The sequence below is a fragment of the Melospiza melodia genome, chromosome 21 (genome assembly GCF_035770615.1).
Source record: "Melospiza melodia melodia isolate bMelMel2 chromosome 21, bMelMel2.pri, whole genome shotgun sequence".
Lineage (NCBI taxonomy): Eukaryota > Metazoa > Chordata > Aves > Passeriformes > Passerellidae > Melospiza > Melospiza melodia.
Genome location: NC_086214.1, coordinates 13,954,078 through 13,978,269, shown reverse-complemented (window position 1 = coordinate 13,978,269; position 24,192 = coordinate 13,954,078). Strand labels below are relative to the sequence as shown.

Sequence of the window (24,192 nt, the reverse complement as noted above, 5' to 3'; positions counted from 1 at the left end):
CAGAAATGTATGATTTCCAGAATGGACCAATTACAGATACAAAAAAAGCAGAAACTACATGAGAATTTAGAACTTTGAACTGTTCCTGAGGAATGTCCATTCAGGACTGTCATGAGAGCTGAATCCTTTTATGGGCATTATTAGGATGGAACACCAGACTGATGAGGGAAACCATTCTGAGTGTCAGTGACACCAGGAGTGCACAAACTGTAAACTACAAACCCCAGTGTGAACTCAAGCCTCGTGTTGGAAGTGCAAACAGATGCATTTTGTGTATGCCTGCAGCACTTCAGTATGGAAATGCTGCACTTTCCAAAGCCTGGGGAAGGCTTTAACTTCACACAGTGAATAAAATGTGCCAGCAGTGCCTGAGCAGCTTCACGAGCTCATCACCTCACCAGGCTCCAGATGAAAACCAACCCCAACCACAGAACTTCTACCTGTAGTTGTAACTTACACATGGATTTACTCTGTGAACTCTCCACCATCTCGTGGTCACTGCAGGTTCCTTCAGCCATTCCCTGAAGAAGACTGAATGCAGTTTAATGCGTTTAGTTATTTATTTCCATACCTGAATTGATTTTAGGGAAGAAAGAAATTTCCAACTCCTTGGTTACAATTCCTGAAGTACTTCAGAATCCTCTGGGCAGTACTCCTGGTTGTCAAGGGTAACTTTAAGCATTCATGAATCCAGATTTTGGCACATTTATCATTGATCAGACATTTATAATTAATCAAAATGAAGCAGAGCAAAGGCAGTGGAAATTTTAAAGGAAGGGGCAAGGAAGTTAAGAATCATTATATGATTTGGAATGCTTCAAAAGAACAGCTTTGCAAATCTGTGTGTAATGGGTTGGGGATTCTTCAGAATATGTGGTTGGAAGACAGATTTCCTACTTGAGTGGTTTCCAAACAGTCATTTTGGGAAAAGGGACCTTGGAAGAACAGTATCAGCTGCAGGGTGTGAGTGTGTGTGTGTGTCCCCTCACAGAGTTACACATCAAAGGGTTAAAAGACCATTTTCCTGGGAGAGAGGCCTTGCACAGACCTGACCCCAGGCTGGCCCAGGCCCCTGCCAGAGCTGTGTGTGGTCAAAGCAGGGCTGTGCACTCCACCCAATTCCATTTTTCCTTGCAGCAGCCAGTGCAGCCAACACGAGGGAGATGTTTGTCCCAGAGGACTCCGCCAGCGCAGGGTCGGAACCAGGTGCAGCACAGGTGTGGTGTGTACGACCTCCAGAGCCAGCTACTTCCTTTTCCTCTTCTCCACGTGTTTGTAGTGGGGGTTGCAGAGCATGGTGAACAGGAGCAGCAGTGGGATCAGCAGGTAGGGCAGGTAGATGGAGAGCAGCGCCAGGCGCTCGCGCAGCGTCTGAGGCCCCGCGTGCTCCGCCTTGGAGAAGTCGTGGAACAGGATGTGGGCCAGGATGGCAAACAGAGTGGTGGCCACGTGGGTGGAGTAGATAATGGCAGGAGTCCTGATCCATCTGCAGCCACCTGTACAGAAGCAAAAAGGAAACAATATTTAAGTATTTTGAAACACCCAGAATTCCGAGTGACAGAACACTGACTGCTGCCTCTCTGCCAGGGTAAGCCATCGCTCAGATGGAATAGGGAGCAGAAAAAACCCTCAGTACTAGTAGGAACCAAGGAAATTTCTCTCCCCTGATGGCAATTTAGAACAAAGGGGTGATTCTGAAAGATCTAAAGTAACAAAATGAGTACACAGGCTTGACCCAGACCTTTAGCTGGCCTGGAAATTACCCAGATGTCAAATGCTGATGGTGGTTACACAAATGGCTGCACCTCACAAGGACCTGTAGTTGCAAGGTTTTGTTTATGACAAACTTTATTCTGTGCTGCTTTCTCAGGTAGAACACTCATGTGGGCCCTGGCAGCCCAGCCCTCCACAGTAACTCCCTCAAACCCCCTAATCATGATACAGAAACATTCTCTGCTGCACAGCAGCAGCTGTCCTGCAGAAATGCCCCCAGGACATGCCCTCGATCACCCTGTTTCCCCCCACCTTTCAGGAAGGCGTAGGCAGCGATGGGGAAGAAGGGCAGCTGGAGAAAGGCTTCGCAGTAGATGAATGCCTTGAACCACTCTGGGGGCTGCAGCATCAGGGGGTCCCTGAAGGAAGTTGCATACTGCTGCAACAGGTCTGTCAGCTGAAAAAACCCAAAACGACAGTCAGTCACTGAGCATCCACCAGAGCAGGGCAGAGCTTGTGGTTCTCTATGGGATGAAGCCACCAGGCTGTGAGCCCCTGGTCCTGAGCAGGGCTGCTGCAGGGGAACAGCTCAGCACCAGGATTTGGAGTCAGGCAGTTGCAATTAGTTTCTGACAGAAATGTAAACTCCAGCATGGCTTTACGCTGGACTTTGAACAGAGAGATATGCATTGAGATCTGCTGGTTAACTATTAATTGGAAGTGGTTCCTATACTGGAGTAATCCTACTGGCAGTTCCGATGGCAACAACCAAGTCACCAGTTGTAAAACTCAAGCAGGAGGTGACACCCTGATGATGAGGGCTGAACTAATCATCTGCCATCCAACCGTTATTTTAATTGATTTTATGATATTGTCTTCTATGATTTTGTTCAAAACCCAGCAAGCCAGAGATTTTTACGAATAAATTAGTAAATTTGGCATGCCTGCTCCTGCAGCAGCAACAACTCCCTGTTGCATTTTTGGCAGGAATTTGAGGAAAGCCCGGGATCGGAGAATGCCCGGGCCCGCAGGAGCCACGTCCGGGGCACGTGGCGCGGGCCCCGCGCTGCCGCAGCCTCCGGGCGCCGGTGCCGAGCGCGACAGCGAGGGGACAGCGGGGCCATGGCCACGGAAAGGATGTCCATGGGCAGCGGTGGAACAGCCACAGCCCGCTCTGGGCACAGGAACATCCCCACCGCCCGTTCCGGGGCGAGCAGTGACCTGCACCAGTTCCCCGGGGCCTCCGGGGGACACGGAGCGGCCGCCACATCCCCGCCACAGCTCTCGGCAGCAGCACCGGCCAGAGCCGCGGGACGCGCGGGCCGAGCATCCCTCTCCCGTTCCCATTCCCGCTCCCCTTCCCGCTCCTCCCCAATGAATGACCCGGCTGTGACTCATCCCGTGGCACCAGCACCGTTTCTCTCCCAGACGCTCCCTCACACGCTCGCTGCAGTTTCTCTCCCCCTCTCCCCCCGCGATGTCTCCACACACGAGATTCGGCACAGGCCGCCCCCGGCCCCATCAAACCGGCGGGTGCCCCTCACGCATCGGCGGAACGAGCCCCGGCCCGACCCCCGGCCCCACTCACGGCCCGCGGCGCGATCCCGGCGGGCAGCAGCGGCTGCAGGTCGATGAGCGCCGTGATCGGGATGTGCGAGATGAAATAGAGGGCGAAGAGCCGCTCCCGCCACCGCGGAGCCGCCGCCATCGCCGCGCTGGCCCCGCCCCCCGCGCTGGCCCCGCCCCGCCGCGCCCGGCGGCGGCCACGTCCCGCGGCACGGCCCCGCCCCCGACCACACCCTGCCCTGGCCCCGCCCAGCGGCCACACCCTGCCCTGGCCACGCCTCGTTCCCCGTTCTTTCTCCTTTCCCCGTTCTTTTCCCCCTTTCTCCGCTCTTTCCCCGCTCTTTCCCCCTTTCCCTGTTCTTTCCCCGTTCTTTTTCCCTTTCCCCGCTCTTCCCCCTTTCCTCCGGGTGTCGGCAGCCGCGCCCCCGCCTGCCCGGCTCTTGTCCCCCCTGGTCCCGCACCTCGGCCCCGCCGTTCCTCCCCCGCACGCGTGGACGCGGAGCTCCAGAGCCCAGGGGTGCCCGCGTCCCGTGACAGCCCGGCCCGAGCGCAGGGCTCCGGTTCCGCCGGCCCCGGTGACAGCCGCGGCTGCAGGAGCCGCCCGGAGCCGGGAGCGGAGCCGGGAGCGGCACCTCCGCCCGGTTACATCCCAGAGGAGAGCGGGACGGGACACAGCGGGCAGGGAAGAATGACATCACCGCCGCATTTTCAAATGTCACATTTAATGTTTTCACCACTGTACTCCAAATCTACATTTTACAAAGTGACCAGCAAGTGTGCCACATTAACTGACCAACCTCTGAGATTTTACCTTTCATACCAGTGTCTTCTGGGGCTCGATAATTAAACACGTTTCTCATTCAAGTGAATTGAAATGCTTCAGTTGGTTTTATTTCTAGGAGCCTCATAAAAAACAAAGATATTGCACCATCTTTGTTCAGTTATTCAATGTTTGTCTCTTTCACAGCAAATAATTACTTCATTGAAGTTAAAACTTCCAAACATAACTTACTAATAGTCTCCAATTCCAGCTCAGATCACTCTTGTTGAAAATACTCTGCTAAATACAGATAACTTACAATAACTTTAACAGTTAATTGTCCATAACAAACACCATGGTTTCTCTCCAGACCAAGGCTCAAATTTTAAGACGACCTTTTAGTATTCCTTTGTACAGGTGAAAAACAGTCTTCAATTTTCTAGTCTTGTTTTAAATATAAAAGTTGGAAGGGACATTCAAGTTTCAAGTCTCCACACTAAACTTAAAAAAAAAAAAATCATGTGGAGGTAAACAAACCAAGTTGTATACTCCAGGAGGTAGAGGCCTTCAATTTGTGTTCATATATACATATGCACAGAATTCAGTGTTCCAACAGAAAAAGAATTAGCCAAAAAGTAATAAAAGTTATTTACTACTGTGACATTTCAAGACTTCCACAGCTCTGCCTAAAGACACGAACACAATTAACAGAATTCCCTATGTGCTTTTTTTTTGTCCTTTTCTGTTTTTTTTCTCTCAACTGTCCAGTGCAGGAAAAAGTTCTCACAAAATTTCACAGACCTAAAATGTGCAAGCTAGTTTCTCTCTATACAGCAATGATGTCAGGGATCTCTGAAATTAGCCCATAAATGGAATTATTTACACACATAGAAGATGCATGCTGGGGGGTTTTATGTAAGAAAGAGCAGAAAAACTTCTAATAAAAATAGATTAAATATATATATATATTTATACTGGGTAAGGAAACAGAGGTTTAGTCTCTCCTAGTCACAAACTCATTCTCTCTACTCACAACATTTGATTTTAGAACAGCACACATCACCATCACAGCTCTAGTGAGAAGCTATTTATAGGGTTGGGCATCAGGGGCTGTGGCCACTTCCCACGGCCACGGCCACCCAGAAGGACTTCATGATTGGTCGCAGTCAAGTTTTCTGTATTCCTTAGTTTTAGAAAACCCAAAATCTTCAGGAATGGCTCAATATCAAAATGTATGTCTATCTGTTTGTACAATCTCACTTCAATAAAAAAAAAAGGGAAAAAAAAAGGAAAAAAAAAAAAAACCTCCCCGAATTTGGTTCAATTCTGTTTGTTCTGAGCTGAGCCATCACAGCTGCACTAGAATTCATAAAACACGTGCAACTCTGGGTAAAATATTTTCTTCTAAAAGCACAACCACTTTACAAGATTAAAAGTCTAGTACATTTCTAAGTATTATTCATATTGTACAAGTAGTGGTTGTTAATTTAAAACTTCATTAGTAAAATTACAGTACAAGCATGATTAACCTCCAGAATTGCAAATCCCAGGCTCCAGTGGAAAGCTACATTACATCTTCAGTAGTACGGGGCGCTCGGGTCACTCCCACACCAGCGGCGACGGCGGCATCTCGGAGGGCTGGGCGACCGTGGAGCTGCACAGACAGACAGACACACAGACACAGGGACACTGCTCAGTGCAGGGACAGGGACAGGGACACTGCTCAGTGCCCACTGCTCAGGGCAGGGCCAGGGACACTGCTCAGTGCAGGGACAGGGTCACTGCTCAGTGCAGGGACAGGGACAGGGACACTGCTCAGTGCAGGGACAGGGACAGGGACACTGCTCAGTGCCCACTGCTCAGGGCAGGGCCAGGGACACTGCTCACTGCTCAGGGCAGGGCCAGGGACACTGCTCAGGGCAGGGACAGGGTCACTGCTCAGTGCAGGGACAGGGACAGGGACACTGCTCACTGCTCAGTGCAGGGACAGGGTCACTACTCAGTGCTCAGTGCAGGGCCAGGGACACTGCTCAGTGCTCAGTGCAGGGCCAGGGACACTGCTCACTGCTCAGTGCAGGGCCAGGGACACTGCTCAGTGCTCAGGGGGACAAAAGCTCCCGGGACCAAACCCCAAACCCAACCCGAGCCCGGGGGGATCAAACACCCCAGTACCAAACCCCAAACCCAAACCGAGCCTGACAACGGCCACCAGCACCCACAGCAAATATTCCTTTATCTGTGCATTTTCACCCCTCAGTCCCTCCTTGCAATGCCTTCACCCTGCAGCTCCACAACCCAAATTCAACTTGCCAACCTTCACAATTCCAGTTTCAGTCTGACTTCTGTTCTTTTGCACAAAATGTTACTTGGAAGTTTTGCATGTTTTACTTAAAATTCTAGAAGAATTCACAAATACAGTTCACAAGGGTTTTATCTATGGGCCCTTGCTATCTCAGGAACCGAAAACCTAAAACATTCTGGATGTGTGACTTCTGTACTACTAATAAATGGGAATTCATATCAGATGTGATTACATACAGTTACCTAATAAAGCTCTTAAAAGCAGCAGACTGAGGGTTGATGCAGAGAGGCACTCTGTTTCCTTTCTGCTGTTCCAAAATGAACTGATGAATTATTTCTGTACACAGGAGAAAAATACAAAACAACACAGCATTAACACTTCTGGCTTCAGTAAAATGCAATGTCAACTGGAGGGAAAGAGAACTTCCCTTATTGAGAGTACATTTTAGGGAGGATAGAAGAGCTGCAGCTTCCCTGAATCTGACCACTCAGCTTCAGCTCCAGGCTGCAGGACAGCTGTGGAGGTCACACCTCACAGCCCCAAACAGCCACAGACACACAGTGACTTCCCCTTCCCCCAGAGCCCCCCTTCAGCAAAAGGATGAGGAACAGGGTGCCAGGGATGGGCACTGCTGAGATCTGAAACCCACAGACTTCTGCAGATCAGCTCACGCTTGTGCCACTGCCTTATCTCAGAACACTTATAATTCTGTTCTTTTGATGAAAAGAAATTATTCCCAGTGTCTACTATGGAAAAATAACTAAAAGAAACCAGCACTGAGGTCACTGTGTGGATGCAGAGCACAAATCCCAACCCCATCCCAGCTCCATCCCATGTCCCCCCAGTGCAGGGGGACAAGTGCACGTGCAAGGTTAACTCCTGCTCACCTTTAACCTGCCGAACAGAACTGAGGTTCTTCTCAAAAGTGTCATCGAACTTGGGATTAGTGATGGGTTCAAAATCACTGGTATAAACTCTGCCAGTCGAAGTGGAGAAACAACACTTGCACATACAGGTGTGGTACCGCAACCGGCCCTCGTCCAGGTAGGGGTGAGCTAAGGCATCCTTAGCAGATATCCTTTTGGACTGCAGGGAAGGGAAGAGAGCAGGCGTGAGCTGAGGAACTACTCATCACCTAATCCTCGGTGCTTAACAAACCCGCGGTGGTGTGGAAGGAGCTGCCACTAGAGGGGAGCTGAGGCTCACAAACCAGCCTGGGTGGCACCGACCTGGCTCAGCCACCACGGCAAGCGCTGAGCACACGGCTCTTAGGAACGTGCCTCTTGTTCAAAGGCTTTTTTCTTCAGATAACCTTACAATTATGACTCCTGTAATAAATCAAAACAAGCTGGGAAAGACAGCATTCTAACTGTTGAGGGAGTCAGAAAGGAATTTTTGTTTTTTAAATGTGGAAGTTATAGTTTAACATTTCCATGGTTCTGCTCAGCAAAGCAATGTTAAGGTTTTAAAAAAATACACTCCAAAGGCAGTGCTTCTAAATGCTTCATCAACCCCCAGCCTCCTCCTTTGCACTGCAGTCACTCTGTTTCACATTTGCAATATTGGGGAGTTCTGTAGGAACGAAATAATGAAGATTATCAATTCCAATACCATATTTTCTTGTGACAATTCTCTAAAATGTCCCAAGAAACAAAATCCAAAATCCACAGCAGCACATTTTTATTAGAAAAACAGATGCTCAGTGGAAAAACGATCCTGTTCTGTGATTGGGGATGCAGGAGGAATTTTTTGTGTGTTGCAAGACCAGGAACACCCCCGTGTCCCTAATTAGAACTGCATCAAAGTAGCTGATGTTCTGCTACCTACACCCAGCTCGGAAAAGAGCATGAGTCATGCACAGCCTCATCCTTCCCACTGCCAGGCTTCCTTCCCAGGACCACTCAGTTTGAAACCTGAAACCCCCATTCCAGGGGGAATTGATCAGCCAATTATATGATATTTTTACTTTTTCATGGACCAGAAGTACTGCAATGCCATGTAGAAGGAAACCAGCTAAAGCAGTCCTTGACTTACAGCACTCAATTTAAGCACCAGACAACAAAAACCGTTCAAAGCAGAAGTATTAGAGGTGATTTTCAGTCCTACTTACTGGATCAAAGACCAACATCCTGCAAAGGAGATGAACTGCTTCATGTGTAGCTTGACTGGAGAGTGTATATAGGACAGGAAGGGATGGCTGTAGGGGGAATGGGAGGAAGAGAAGCACAGAGTGTCCTGTCAGATCCATCAGCAGGAGAGCCCTGTTCCCGCACGCGCTATTCCAGTCAGCAAGGACAAACTCCTTGTTACAGGGGACAAGTGGTACCTAACGCTTTCCAGCATGACAATAATCACCACTGCAAAACCCAGCAACTGTAATAAAGGTCCAATTGATCACTGCTCCCCTTAGTTCAGGTGTAATTCCTGGAAAAACCTGCTTTTCTTTCTGTATTTTTCTCTACAGACACCACTCCCACCAGGGTTTGATTAACTCCATCATTTCCAGTAGTTCACTTGTCAATCTCAATCCCTCCCAAATTATGGATTACTTTGCTTTTCCTTCCCAGGCGATCCACAGTTGACTGACAGTGACAGAAGGACTGTACTGGATGTCAGGGTTGCTGTAAATTTCCCAGAATAAATAAAACTACACCTCCAGAGTGACATCAGTCGAAGTTAATCCTGAAGTGCCACACAGAGCCCTGAGCACTCCCCAGCCTTGGTTTCTCAGGGCAGCCTATGGAATATAAAGCTGCAGTGTTTGGTAACTCTCCTCCTGGCCTGCTCTCCCACAGCAGAGGGATCACAACAGGCAGGGGATGGACCCCACATGTTTTCCTTTGGGAAGGGGGTCAGCAGGGACAGGGACAGGGACAGCTCGCTCACCCTGGGGCTGCCAGGAACAAAATTCACTTGAACTTTTAAATACCAAACTGACAAAGTCTACAGAGTATGTAAATACCCATTTTGCCAGCACACAGTGGGGTAGGGGGGGTTTAATCAGAAACTTCTGGCATTAATCTATTTTTGCACAGAGCAGCAAAATGCCTCACCCCTCTCTCCCACTGCGCTCACCTACGGCGAGTAAAAATAGTCGGTGTGACAAAGCAATCGCCCGTTTCTAACTTGGGCTGCTCTCCCTGTTAGTCTAATTAGGAAACCAGCAACGTTTAACCACTTACAACCAGCAAAAGCTCCATTTCAGAATATGAAAAGCCAGAAATTTGCACTCAAACATGAAGTGTGCTTCAAGTTGAAAACAAAAATACAAATCATCACCTGGATGCTCTATATCCCCTGTCTCCAAGGTGCAATGAGCACACCAGCTCCCATGGCACTCCAGGGAGAATGAACATTGTTTTCCCCAACACACACACAACTAACTCTTAAGAGTGTATTTCTTACAACTTTGTGGGTACAGGACATTAAATCTGTAGTGGAAACTTTTTATACCATTTCACCTCACTAGCTTTTTAGGATTCCCATCCTGTGGGTCATAAGACACCAGGTTTAGGAGTCGCAACTCTTCTAGCACATGACAGCAGAAAAATAAACTTAACTTAAAACTGGCAGAGAAAATGTGAAGGAAATCCTTCTGTTATTAATGCTCAAATTAAAAAATCCTGTCATGAAATGGAACAGCAACAACTTTATGTAGTGGATCCAAAGTGCCAGGGAGGCAGAACTCCCACATGTCAATAATAAAGCAGAATATACATGCAATGCTCATTTCTATGGTAACTACTATTGTAGTGAGCAGACGTGAGAAATTACTTCAACATGCAGAAAATAATGATGCAAACTTAACTACTGGAGCAAGTACAGGCCAATAATTTTGTTAATTTTGTTAGCAATCATAAAAATGACCCTATAGGAGAGCCACAGAGCCTCATCCCCGCACTAGAGATGCCTGCACAAGCATTTCTTTGTATCTGTTAACACTACATTGCATTTGCCCATTTTATTGCCCAGTCAGCACAATGACTCCATCCTGCCTTTTTCCTTTGGTTTGGTGTCTTTTTCCAAGCTAATTTTTACTCCAGTTGTGCAGAATGCTGTATCTCAGCTTTCAGCCTCTTGTTGGGCCTTCCTGAGCAGCTCAGGTGAGCAGGGACCCTCTGGGGTGGGGTGCTGGAGGTTCTGCCCCTGGCTCTGGGCAGGGAGTGGATTCCACCTCTAGCACTCCTGATTCCGGCAGTGCAGCAGCCCTCCAGGGCTTTATGAATTATACTGTCAATTCTAATTTATATCTCTTGCCAGTACCAACTCTTAAATTTAACATCTTCATTCAAAGTAGGTATCAAAACACTGCTGCCTCAGAAAGAGACTTTCACCTGGGGCATCAAGCCCAACAATCCCCCAGGGCAGAAGCCAGAACTGCCCCTGACTAGTGAGAAGCCCCCTTGTGCCCAGAGCAGGTGGAGTCAGCACAGATCAGCCCCCGTCCCAAGCACCACAACCCCCTGTGCCCACCTCAGCCCCGATCCCAGGCACAGCTCCGAGAGCAAACATCCAGGCCGGGTGTTCTGAACCAACAGGCCATGGGAATTCAGTCAGGATGTGAAAGGCCCGCCCTGCCCAGAGGAAGCCCTGCCTGGTGGGGCTGTGTGGCTGCAGGCAGCCCTGCAGTACCTGTTTATGAGGACCCCTGAGTATGTGTGCCTTGGCGCCTTCACAAGCCGTCCTCATCGCCTCCAGCGACGGCGTGCCCAGCAGGTCTGTGATCAGATCCAGCTGCACAGAGCACAGGACACAGCTCAGACACGGGATGCTCTCCACTGGAGCAGCAGATTCCCCAGCTACCACGAGCCAACATCCTGTCCCTGTTCCCTGGAGCAGAGCCCGACCCCCCTGGCTATCCCCTCCTGGCAGGGAGCTGTGCAGAGCCAGGAGGGCCCCCCTGAGCCTCCTTCTCTCCAGGCTGAGCCCCTTCCCAGCTCCCTCAGGAGTTCTCAGCCCCTTCCCAGCTCTGTTGCCTCCCCTGGGCACGCTGCAGCCCCTCCCTGTGTCCCCCGAGGTGCAGCTCTGCCTGCAGGAGCAGGGGCAGCAGGAAGGCAGCCAGGGAGAGGTGAGGTGGGTATATCCAGAGATACCTGCTGGATGGGACTCTGTGCCTGGAACAATATCCTTCTGCCAAGCAACTCTGCAAAGATGCAGCCAACAGACCAGATGTCGATGGCATTGCTGTAGTGGCGGCTGCCCATCAGGATCTCCGGAGCACGGTAATACTGAGTGACAACTTCCTGAGTCATGTGCCGGGATTCGTCTAACTCTTCCACCCTGGCCAATCCAAAATCACAAATCTAAATTGAGAAGGCAAATAAGAAAATTAAAACAACCAAAACACCTTCTGCGTTTCAAATAGGCAGCCTTCTGGGAAGGAGGCAGGGGATCCCCAAGCAGCATTTAAACACCTCGATAATCTGCTCTGACTGCACAAGCCAGGGGAGAGGGGATAGGAGGAAATCATGTTGCTTTGCTCCACAGCCATTAAAACTTCCTACAATTCGATTGGAAATCACAGTACATTTTAAGTTGGCATTACAATATTTATAATCTGGAAGATTAAAAAGCTTTGCACTACAAAAAACTCAATCTCTGGGTATGGAGTATTTAAACTCAAACAAACTCACTTGCTCATGATATGTCTCAAAATATTAAAGATTCAGCTCTACTCATTTGGGTTTAGGGAATTGTTAAAAATGTCTTGAACCAGAAGGGTTAAGAAAAGTGAGCAAACTTTGCCAATTTGAATTCTCAGCAAATCCCTGTAAACAACACTGAATTTTTGTGTTTGGCACAGCTGTACAACACACCTCAGTCCTCCAAAATTCCATATACCCAAGGTTAATGGACGTGCCTTGGGCATTTGGTGTCATCTTCCCATGAGGAGCACAGGGACACTGAGAACCCCCTGCCCCTCCCCGGCACAGGACATCCCACCCAAGCCAAACTCAGGAATTCTCTCTGGCTTTAGGAGATGTGGGGAGAGGCAGGGAGAAAAGGGGAAAGGCAGATGTTTGCTTCATTTCCACTGCTTAAAAAATCTGCAGGATTTTTTTCAATTTACATGGACTTTCAGGGAAAGCATTCACGCTGAATGTTTTTGTTTACAAATTAACAACATACACACACAAACATCTTCAATAAAAGTAAGCAGCACCTTAAGGACACAGTTGCTGTTCACGAGTAGGTTCCCTGGTTTAATGTCTCGATGTAAAATGCCAGCAGAATGTAGATATTTCAGACCTGAAATATTAAAGAAAATTAATTTTTTTTTCTCTTTTAGAAGAAGTTTAAGGCTGACAACATTTCCCCAGAAGGTCTGGCAACTCCTGATCAGCAAAGCTTTGCCTGTGCCTCAGTTTTTAAATGAGTAACTCCCAGCCAGTAATGCACACTCAGTCACTTAATGACAGGGTAAAATTTTGGAGTATAAAAAATAGGCAGAAAAAGGAATTTAGCAGTCTTTTTATACCCCCCCCCCCCACCAATCCAACAAACAACAAATCAAAAGCAAAGCGTCATCTCTCTGCTTATGGCATGGATGCCCTGCTAATCCCCACTCTGGAATTTTCAGATACCTCTTACTGCTCTGTTTTTCAGTAACAATTTTTGCCTTAAGGGGATATAATTACACATATTCACCCATCTGGTTCAGTCTAAGTGTCCTTTTTGTTCCTTGATTCTAAAAGCATGACTTTTCTTTCCCTGACAATGCTTTAAGGCAGCAGGGGTGCCACGCTCTTGTAGGTACAATAATTCATGCTTGGTATTTATTCAAATATGACATTAGAAGAAGTTCCTACAGGAAGCTTATTCAAGATGAGAATGTCTTGAGAATAAACATCAAGGAAAGAAATATTTCTACTACACAATTTTCATTAAATTTAGAGGAAGAAAATTACCTCTTAAAATCTGGTAAAGAAAAACTTTGACATGATCCGAGCTGAGAGGCTGAGGAGAGACGATAATCTTATGGAGGTCACTCTGCATCAACTCAGTGACAACATAGCTGCAGTTCAGTGGTTAAGGAAAAGCACAACAGGCACACAATCTCTCAAAACATCCACTAACTCCTACTTACTTGAGCTCTTACAGGTCACAACCATTGAGTTAAAGAGAGGAAAGCTGCTTCAGAGGTCAAATTCTTACAGGAATGAAAATAAAAAACATCTTGTGAAAGAAAACAGATTAGTCCATGGGAGTTTGCATTAAGGTAGTTGCACAAAGTTACTGAAAGGCAAATTACCAGTGAGAATGAGGGGAGGTGGCTCCAGAGGGGCCTGTGTGTGTTCAGGGGGTTCAGAAGCAGTGAAATGGGGTGAAAGCTGCACCCTATAGGACGGAGACCATCCTGACAATGTCCTGGCTGTGGGACAACTAACACACACAGAAATCATCACAATAAATAATGGGGGAAATACAGGCATTAACTAAAAACATCACTGCTTTAAAAGCTTAGTTTAGCAGTCACATTTGAAACAGGAGTGTGCTATTATCACATTTGTGGCTGAAGGAGGTAAAACACGTTTGCCCCATGTTAACTGATACAGCCAGGTATTGAATGCTCATTTTCTTTCATCTCTACCCAGTCAATGCTCTGCTTTCATCTGTTGCTCTACAAACCCTCTCCAGCTAAATCCCTGTTGGCCAAAGGGTTCATCTGCCAACAGAACACCACACAAAAACTCATTTTATAAATTAAATATCTCCAACTTTTTGAGGAAAAAAATATTAAAATTGCATTCATAAAGAAAAAACCCAACCCTGCAGCACCATAATTTGTAGTACTCTAATTTTTCTTTTCCTTTAGCAAAGACCCTTTTAAATATTTATACCAGACTTTTAAAATCTGCGGTTTACCTTATACCTGCAACAAATCTTTACATTCAATTTAATGCAAAATACTTTTAAAAACCCGAAAGCATTACTCTGCACTTTATCACGATAAGATTTTTGTTTTGCTACGCCACAAATCCTCCTAAATCTCAATCCCGAGCATAATGTCTCCCAGATGTCTCAACTAGTTGCCATGCCAACTAAAGCAGCTTAAATTAAATGAGGGCCTGAAATGGCACCTGCACCAGTGCAGGTCTGGGGCGCATTAAATCAAGCCCTTGACAGGCTCAGAGGTGCCATTAACCCCAGCCGCAGCAGCAGCAGCAGCAGCAGCCATCTGATTATTGTCTCGGGGTGACGGAGCCCGGGCTGGCGGCAGCGGGCTCTGCCGTGACCCACGGGCTCTGCTGCTGCTGCTGCTGCTGCTGCTGCTGCTGGGACCCTGCCTGCAGCAGCCACTGCTGGGGACACCGAGCAGAAGGGACCCCAAACCCGGGATGTCGTGCCCTGCTCACACAGTACCTCAGCTTGCTTTCCTCAGCGCCACCGCGGCCGCGGGCGCTGAGCACGGCGCCGCTACCGGAGAGAAATTGCTCCTGACAGCAGTAATTAGTTAAGTAGCTGTATAAAATTAGATCTACAAATGTACCAATTTGCTTCAGAGTAATTATCAAAGCAAATGCGCGGCACAAAAGAACCCGACTTGCTCTGCTGGCTGGGACCTGCTGAGTTGGTGGATTTTACAGAGCGACAGATAAACGTTAGAAAGGGATGAGGTGCCCTGGGTGACGTGGCACTCTCATCGTGGCTTGCACTTGGTCTCTGCACGCCTCAAACCCCAGCTCTGCGGCTCAGAGGGACCCTGGCAGTCCCTGCCCAGCTGGTTTGGGGGCTGGCCCAGAGGAACTGGCCCCGGCCATGGATCAGAGGAAAGCCCTGTCCCAGGGCGAGCCCGTGCTGCTGGTCCAGCAGGGCTGGCACTGCCCCTCACTGCCTGCAGCAGCCCCTCATCCTGCTCCTCTCCGCCCTACAGACACCAGGGACCCACCCAGAACCCACCAGAACACAGCTCTTCCACCTCTCTGTGAGTTTACTGCACATCCTTGCTTTTACTGCTATTCAAACCTTTTCCAGACCCCACCCCTGAAAAGTGGCGACTTTTCAGCAGCTTCTGATATCCACTTTAATGGGCAAAGTTTTCATAAAGTTACTACAGAAACTTTGGATAGTTCTTAAAGGAGAATATTCATGGATCTGCAGTTGCTGAATTCAGTATTACAATCAACTGTGGAAGGTTCTGTAATTGGAAAAAAGAGCTATCAATCATTCATTTTTGCACCAGGTGATATTGGTAAAAACATCAATACCTGTAAGATTCAAAATGGCCACAAAGATTTTCAGCCGAAAACCTCATTATTAATTCAAATTATATCTTAATCTGAGTGTTTGGCAGGAATTTTCATCCTAAACAAAAATCTCACTAGATCAAAATTCCTTTATTCACCACTATTTTCCTTAGAAATCTTTTAATTTATCATTAAAATGTTAAGGTGGTTTTATAATTAGTTCTCTTTAAAAAATACACTCTGCAATTCCTGCTGGTACCTACGAAACACTGAATAATTGAAATGAACTCTACCAGCTCATTTGCAACACATCATTCATATCATTTTAGTCATTCTTTTATTACGTTTCTTTCCCCAAAAAGGGCATTACAACTCTTTGGAAAGAACAAAGGAAATCACTCAATACCAACTCCAGCCCTTTACACTTTTATCACTGTTCAATATGTCCTTCTGTAAAAATGGAACAACCCTATGATATCTTTGGGAACTCTACCAGTGGACCAACAAAAGAAGTTTTGACATCTACATCCCCCAAATGTGGAACATCTTTACCTGATCTTCTTCAAACCAGTCTCAAGAAAATTCTCCTTACACTACAGTAAGCAGAAACACATGCAATTAAAAATAGGTATTAATTCATTCTTTTAAGGAATGTAAGAATCCTAAGTGCACTTATTGTAATTATTTCAAAAGAAAGGATAAAGAAGATTACACATAATCTTCTGTTGTCAATATTAGAGTCAAGAAATTAACAAAAATATAAAAAAGGCAGCCCTATAGAACACAACTCAGAATGACTTAAAGTCAGTTAGCCATGAAGGAAACTAACATTTTGGTTTTATATTCAAAACTTGGCAGTAGCTAAGCTCATAAAAATAAGCTTATCCCATTTAAATATTCTTGATTGTACAATTACACGGAAGGAGTAATCCTTAACCTAGATCTGATTTATAACTCATATGACTTGTTCTAAATGAGGGCATTGAACTAGTGCACATAACCAAAATCCAGTTTCTGAAGACTACTTATATGCTCTCACGTGAAAGAAATATCAAAGCAGAATTTTAAAGCTTTACCTAAACTCATATGAAAAAGCCCCAGTACAGCACAGCAATATTTTCAACTAAATAATGTGTTTCTCCACCAGCAAGTTGTGCTGTACTTTGGTTAAAATTACCACGTTGATTACACCTACTTTCTTCACCAATCAATCCAAGGTATTACATAAATAGATGAAACCATACTTCAAAAGTTCAGGTTTCCTAAAAATAATGACAATTTCCCACCCATTAACTGCAAAGTGGGTCATACAAAAAAGCAGCTTAGACCCACCAGCACCAAAACCCAACCTGCCCAAGCCTAACCACAGGAGTGGCAAAGAACTTCTCCTGCCATGAGAGTCAGAGCCCTCCCAGCGCAGGGATTCACTTTTCAGTATTGCAGAAAGCAGAAATTCCCTCCTTCACGACTAGAAGACAGCCCAACAACCAAACCAAAACATGACCCTCATGTGAAGTTCTTCCCTCAAATTCACCACTAGAACCCAGTTCCACAGCAACAGCTGTACCTGTGCTGCACCAGTGGCACAGAACATTTGTGGGACACAGCTCTGGGCAATGGGCTCTGCACCAGGACAGAGCTGACCAAGGACAGCCACAGCCCTGCCACTCCTGAACCCTCTCTGCTAACTCAGGGCTCCAAAGCCTGTGAAGGCAGAACTCTCTGAAACCACCACAACGTCCTTTAAAATACAAATAACTGAGAGGAGATTAATTACTGGATATGGTTTAAAAAATAATGTTCTGGGGGGATCCCTGTGAGCAGCAGCAGCAGGGCCTGCTGGTCAGTCCCACACTCCTGCACACATTGGCCCAGGTGCAATCGCAGCTCAGCTCAGTCCTGCACCAGCCCACCCCAAAGCTCAGCTCAGCCCTGCACCATCCCACCCCAAAGCTCAGCCCTGCACCATCCCACCCCAAAGCTCAGCCCTGCACCAGCCCACCCAAAGCTCAGCCCTGCACCATCCCACCCCAAAGCTCAGCCCTGCACCAGCCCACCCCAGCACCACCTCACAGCTCGGGATGCTACAGGTTCACTCCTGGAAATAAAACTGTCCACATGCAGGCTCGAGGCTTCTGTGGTTCCATTTCATAGATTACACCACACACTGGCAGCTTCTAAGCTAATGAAAATCACATCTACCTCAATTAAGATGTTCTATTTTTATATTTAGGATACATTTCTTCAAAATAGTCGATGTGTGGAGGCTGGAGGATGTCGAGGGCAGAGAGTACCTAGGAAACACCACACAAGGTCAAGGCCTATTCCAGAACAAATCCCTTTCCAAAAGACAGACTGCACATTTCTCACATGGCTTCATTTTATTCTATCCCACAGACAGACCAATGTTCTGTCTCACCAGGTATGTAAATTTAATAACCCACCATGTCAGATATTCTGTATATTCAATGTCTCTCTTTTTTCTAACTCAAGACATTTTTTCCAGCTGTTGGAGCAGTAGTTTGAAAGCACAAATTTATCTATCCAATAAAAAGTGGTTTCTTTACAATATATATGAACATAGAATCTTTGAAAGTAATTCCAGCAAAGAAATGTAAAAGCAGAAGATATTACACTTTGTACTGCCTTTAATCTTTCAGAGTTTTGCGATTCACTGTTTCCACATGGGAATTGCAAACCCCAAAGATGTTCCCATTCTGAATAAGCAGCTCAGTGGTACAAAAAGCAAAAGGTGAAAAAGGTAGAAAAAAGCAAAAACGTAGAAAAGCAGCAGCAGAGAATTCCCATCCTCTCACAGAGAAAGATACTCCTTGGTGTGGTCATTTGGATCCTATCCTAGGAAGGTTCATGACATTTGGGTGAAGCACCCAAACTTCAGATGCACTTCAGACTTCATGGGTCAAACCAAATAGTGTTTAAACGTTTTAACTTAAGCTGACTGATTTTACCTAAAGCAGGTTTGGGAGAGGACCAGCAAAGGGGACAGAACAGCTCAGGAGGAAGTGTCCAGCTGACACAGCTCTGTGCAGCCTGACATTTACCTAAAGCCTCAAAAAAGGCTGGGAAGAAGTGTACTGACTGTCTGTTTGCAAACACTTTGGAGGGGAAATTATGAGTATCCTTAGACTCCTGACAGTTTCATTTTTATAGTGTCTGCAACAGTAATATCTGAGTTTCCAGAAAATCTGATCACTGTAAAGTATTTTAGATATTCTGTAACGAAACACACTTTTGTTACAGAGAGCTCCATTTTACATTTAGGTTTTCTCAAAGATTTCAAGATTACTTTGAATTTACTTACATTGTCATGCTTAAAAAAACACAACATCTTCAACTCCCGGAAGACCCTTTTACAAGAGACCAAATTTTGGAAGACGTTGGGCATCTTTTTGAGTGCAACTCTCTTTCCATCTCGTGGATCTGTTACCGACCTACAGGAAAAAAGACAAAGAACATCACATACTCCTGTTAGACAGTTTGCTAAAGAAGAAAAGAGTATTTTAAAGTTTCTTATCATTCTCAGCTCAGTGAGTCAGAACAAAGTGAAGCCATTTCTAGGGAAAAGAGCACTAATGTGAGGGCACTGAGCAGTGTCCCGCAGAGCCCGTGCCACACAGATGTGACCATTCTGTGGATGGAGCACACACCCAGCCCAGCAGGGCCACACACTGAGCTCATGGTGACATCAACACCTGCAGTGGATGTCAGGATAAACATCCCCTTCACCTCCCAAAAACACCTCATTAAAACGCTCTCAGTTACCCAGATTGGATTTTATCAGGTCTATCGCTCACTTCTTCCTCTCCAAAGAATGTAAAAGATCTAATAATCCTATTCTGACAGAACTCTGGCAAGTGTAAGACTATTTATTGATATGTCACCAAATCACATCTGGAGAAGCAACAGCACGTGGTATCCAGGTTTGCACAAATGTAAAACAGGCACGATACTGGTCCTTCTCCCACACAACTTATGGAATGCAAGTATAGTAGCTCAGGAATTATAAGGTGCTTTGCACATGGCAAGTATTTTAATTTAAAATAATTGGATTCTGAAAATAGAATTTTATAATGAGAACCATAAAACTAGAGCAAGGAGATTATGGTGCCTCAATTCCCAATCCCAGTTTTTAAGGTGAGTTTCTCAAACTACAGAATAGAGTATATGCATATTTTTACTGGGATGACCAAAATAACTTCAATCTCAGTGCAGTGTTGAACCCACAGAAGAATCCACATCCAGCTACGCACCCTGATAACTACACTTGTCCTTAAAAAATTGCTGGTTTTCTCTCTCATGTGACTCCTCTGCTGTGCCAGGCCTGCCGTGGCTGCTCTGCTCTTCCAAATGTCTCCATACAATAACCATTGCTTTGGGTGAACGGACTTTTCCTAGTCTCTCATAGAGGAAGGAATTCAGCGGGGTTGCTGTGTCATTCTCATCTATGACCAGTTTTCTTTTTTCTTTTAAATAACCCACTTTCACAAACAAGTGATGATCCCCTGCAGTATCCACCTGGAAAGCAATTCCTCTGCTCTTTCCCCACAGCAGCAGCAATGCCAGCCTGCCCCTCACCTCCCTGCCTTGGGCTGGCAGCTCTGTGCTACTCACCAGCAATTTCACTTCAAGGGGCAGCACAAAACTAACAATCCAAGTTCTGAAGATCAGAACTGTCAGGCCTGCATTCCAAATAACAGAAACAAGAAAGGAAGAAAGGAAACAGCCTGTCTGAAAACCTGGTATTTACAGCATCCAAAAAAAGATGCTGAAAATGTTGCTTTGTGTTTGTGTACAGTACCTACTTTGATACTAGTAAAATAATTATTTATAGCAATATGCTATCGGGTCACATATCCCCAGGAGAAACTAGAAAAGCAAGAAAATCTCCTAGGAGCTAATTGAGAGAACAGCTAGAAAGGCAGCTTCACTCACTGCTGCTCTCAGAAGAACACATCTGAATTCCCTGCCCTGCTTTGTGAGGCCATTCCAGCACGGGTGAATCCCGCAGCAAAGGGCCCAGCAGGCAGGAACCATCCATCACAAGGCACTACTGAAGCCTCAAAGGGTCCACTTACCAACCACCAACTGCAGCTGGGATAAAGAGATCACAGACCGGGATTCAAACCAAAAATAACCTAGCAAAAATTATATATAGGTATGGGGCAAAAAATAAGTGATTGAATCTTGTGCCAAGGCAGCCAGCTGAGCTCTAACCGTGCCTTTGGGAGTGACACTGAACAGTGACCCCGAGCTGGGGATCCAGCACTGAGCACTGAGGGTGCAGTGAGCCCAAACCCCAGCCCTGCAGGGACACAGGGGAGCACACAGCCGGGACAAAGGGCCAGGACATTCTGGGGGGCAGATCACCACCAGAGCAGCTGAGGGACAGCAGCAGAGCAGCCCTGGGGCCAGCACAGCAATGGGACGCATCCCCGGAACTGCACTGGGTGCCCTGTGCAGCAGGGCCACTCTCCTGCCACCAGAAACCCTTCTGTTCTGCTGATGGTACATAATGTATGTATGTCTTGTTTATTTAAGAACTACATAAAAAGCTTTTAAAATAGTCTGACATAAAGCATATAAAGAAAAAAGATACTTTACAGAACCTGCACCTTCTATTTACTTTGCAAGCTAATCACACCAGAAATAATACAATTTTAAAAAGTAATAGGACTACAGAAGAGATTAATGACACAATCCAGACCTCTAGTTAAAATGTTTTCAAAGACAATCCTTATCTCAAAGAATCCTTGCAGGCATTCAGCCGTTTCAATTACGCATTATAAGCCTTTAGCAACTCTCTGCCATGTTGATGGCAAATTTTCAAGGTGGAGTCTATGCCAACAGTGACTTTTTCTCTCCCTGAATCCAGGTCAAGGCATACACATTGTTCTGTAGTTTCAACTGGTAGAAAAACAAGTTTGTGACTGTTCCGTGTGCAATTATTACACAGGAGCAAGATAATGAAACAATGTTCTTGGGGTGGTGTGGGAAAGTGCTGGTGGAGTTTGTTCTGTCACGGAAACAAACCTTCCTTCACATTTATAGAGAATATCTATAAATTTACATCAGGAGTTACCAGAAGGGAGGGAATTTAATAGGATTACTCTGCAAGTTTTTCTTATTAGTCAGTGAACTTTTTTTCCTCAGTTGCTTGACTCTTAATCACACAGGCTTTTCCAGCAAGCCTTACTCTGAGATATGCAAGTGGCCTGGTCCCACAAGCATTTCAGCTGCTCACCCAGGCATGTTTGATGTACCACTTTAAAACAAACAGCACAGCTCATACTCAAGGGCATGTGATCCCTATATGCCACTTTTTCAGCACATGGTATTGCAATCAATCACATCTTGGCATATTTCAAAATATACTTGAGCATGGGATGATATTAAAAATCCCTTAGAAAAGCTCACAAAACCACAAGATTCCCAAGACTGAAGTGAAAGGGCAAGGAGAGGCTGTGCACTTATCAAATCTCTTATCTGGGAAATGCTTGATTGAGTACATAAAATTTGCACACAGGCACAGGCCATGAGACCGGGCTCTGCTCTCTGCAAAGTCACTGCCAGGCACTGAGCCCGACGAAAATGTGACAAAAACTGATGCACCACATTTAATGGACTGTAGGGTAGCAGAGAGGAGAGGTGAGGAAAATAAGGACACAAGTGTGAAATCCTTAAGAAAACAAACCAATATACATATATGTGGATTTAGCAACAGATGTCTTACTGAAGGAAGAAAAGGAAACACATCCACAGAGGCTGAGTTTTTACACAAAGCAGCTGCTTTAGCAATTTACCCTTATAAAGATTCAAACACCAGGGAGACAGGCCAGAGGTGATGTTCCAGGCCCTGCAGTGACCTTGCCTACTGCCAGCAGTGTTTTCTCCCATCACAGACTGCAGTCCACGTCCCACACCGCTCCTGACCCGCAAAAAACTTGTTCTGAAGCTCTGTGACAATTCCTAACGGAAGCTAAATTATTCACATGCTAAACGGTTCTAACTTTAGCAGCCTGAAAGTCAGTTCTGCAGCCCGAAGCTGCGAGTGAGGAGTGAGGCGTTCCTGCCGCGGGCAGGGGCTGCTGCAGCTCGGGCTGGCCCCAAACAGCTGTGCTGGCACGGAGACACGGCCAGCAGGAACAGCCCCCGACAAAGGCAGGACACACAGACGCTTGTTCAGGAACAATGGCAGCCCGGGCATGTGTCAGAGAGCATCTCAGTCAGTCACACTGCCTCTGCCAAGTGAACAACGAGAGGGAGAGGTGGCATTAATCTCTTTTTGAGGGCTCTTGGGTAACACATGAGCTGTTTCTCTAGAGGTGCCTCACCGCAGCAGCGAATGCAGACACCCAGCAGAGCCTCCTCGTAGATCACCAGGTTCCTGATCTGAGGACCCCAGTTTCCCAATTCCATATGAGTCTTTTCTCCCTGTGTGTGCAGCCAGGGCCGTGCTGAGTGTCACAGCCCCCTGGGCACCCTGTCCTGCCAGCAGGGTGACCTGGGCTCCCCTCCAGCAGTGCTGGGAGAGAGATCATCAGGAGCAAGGATTTGTTTTGGTTGGATTTCTCACAACAAGAGAGTTTCAGCACACACACTCATGCAATTAGCATGGCATTATAATGGGTTTTACCCTCTGGCTGTACATACATTGTCTGAAAGATGCAAAAGCTGATACAATCTGGTTTAAAGGAGATATTCATAGTCATTTCAGCTATAATTTTTAAAAGAAAAGCCACCCACAGATTCATTAGGAAAAGGAGGAAAACATTACAGCAGAGCAGTGCTCTGTCCTCTGCACTTTACTGCCATGGCCAGAGCTCTGGGGAAGGCTGCTCTGAACTTACAGCACGAGGCCTGTCCCCAGGAAGGAGCAATGAAACTGGAAATCAGGAGCCCCAACAGGCACAGCAGCAGGGAGGCTGCAGGAGGAGCACAAGCCAGGGAATCCCAGGATGACTCCAGGGAGTGAGGAACTGCACTGACCAGAGGAGGGTCCTGCACCCACCCGCAGGCCAGGGACACAGCTCAGAGAGGAATCACACCACTCCCTGTGAAATCACACCATTCCCTGTTAAATCACATCATTCCCTGTGAAATCACACCATTCCCTGTTAAACCACATCATTCCCCTTAAATCACACCATTCCCTGTGAAATCACACCATTCCCTGTTAAATCACATCATTCCCTGTGAAATCACACCATTCCCTGTTAAACCACATCATTCCCCTTAAATCACACCATTCCCTGTGAAATCACACCATTCCCTGTGAAATCACACCATTCCCCTCAAATCACACCATTCCCCTCAAATCACACCATTCCCCTTAAATCACACCATTCCCTGTGAAATCACACCATTCCCCTTAAATCACACCTTTCCCTGTTAAATCACACCATTCCCTGTGAAATCACACCATTCCCCTTAAATCACACCATTCCCTGTGAAATCACACCATTCCCTGTGAAATCACACCATTCCCTGTAAAATCACACCATTCCCCTTAAATCACACCTTTCCCTGTTAAATCACACCATTCCCTGTTAAATCACACCACTCCCTGTTATCCCACCTGTGAGTTACATTAAATACCTGCTCACCCCGAGGAACTCTGCAGGGCCCAAACACTGACACATGTG

General features: G+C 46.5%; 2 protein-coding genes across 3 annotated transcripts in view; both read right to left on the bottom strand.

Annotated features, from left to right (window-relative positions):
• Positions 1-541: 541 nt before the first annotated feature.
• TMEM97 (transmembrane protein 97) lies at positions 542-3,440 on the bottom strand. The gene is made up of 3 exons (XM_063173767.1): positions 3,302-3,440; positions 2,026-2,170; positions 542-1,496 (listed from the first exon to the last, which is right to left on the bottom strand). Exons 1-3 carry the CDS (start codon positions 3,419-3,421, stop codon positions 1,246-1,248), a joined length of 516 nt encoding a protein of 171 aa, XP_063029837.1. The 5' UTR covers positions 3,422-3,440; the 3' UTR covers positions 542-1,245.
• A 544-nt stretch (positions 3,441-3,984) lies between these two features.
• Positions 3,985-24,192, bottom strand: part of NLK (nemo like kinase) — a 36,888-nt gene continuing 16,680 nt past the window's right edge. For both annotated transcript variants that reach the window (XM_063173673.1, XM_063173674.1), the window contains 10 exons: positions 18,852-18,981; positions 17,768-17,823; positions 13,250-13,356; positions 12,505-12,590; positions 11,435-11,644; positions 10,974-11,075; positions 8,452-8,538; positions 7,229-7,427; positions 6,584-6,677; positions 3,985-5,693 (listed from right to left, as the gene is read on the bottom strand). In XM_063173673.1, coding sequence (XP_063029743.1) covers positions 5,639-5,693; positions 6,584-6,677; positions 7,229-7,427; positions 8,452-8,538; positions 10,974-11,075; positions 11,435-11,644; positions 12,505-12,590; positions 13,250-13,356; positions 17,768-17,823; positions 18,852-18,981 — 1,126 coding nt within the window. In that variant the 3' untranslated portion in view covers positions 3,985-5,638. The remainder of the gene's footprint in view (positions 5,694-6,583; positions 6,678-7,228; positions 7,428-8,451; positions 8,539-10,973; positions 11,076-11,434; positions 11,645-12,504; positions 12,591-13,249; positions 13,357-17,767; positions 17,824-18,851; positions 18,982-24,192) is intronic.

Excerpts from the sequence above, each read along its gene's own strand:
- TMEM97 (XM_063173767.1), bottom strand. The coding sequence starts at position 3,421 with ATGGCGGCGGCTCCGCGGTGGCGGGAGCGGCTCTTCGCCCTCTATTTC. Across the intron at positions 2,171-3,301 it reads CCGGGATCGCGCCGCGGGCC|CTGACAGACCTGTTGCAGCA; the intron begins GTGAGTGGGGCC and ends GGGTTTTTTCAG. Across the intron at positions 1,497-2,025 it reads TGCCTACGCCTTCCTGAAAG|GTGGCTGCAGATGGATCAGG; the intron begins GTGGGGGGAAAC and ends GCTTCTGTACAG.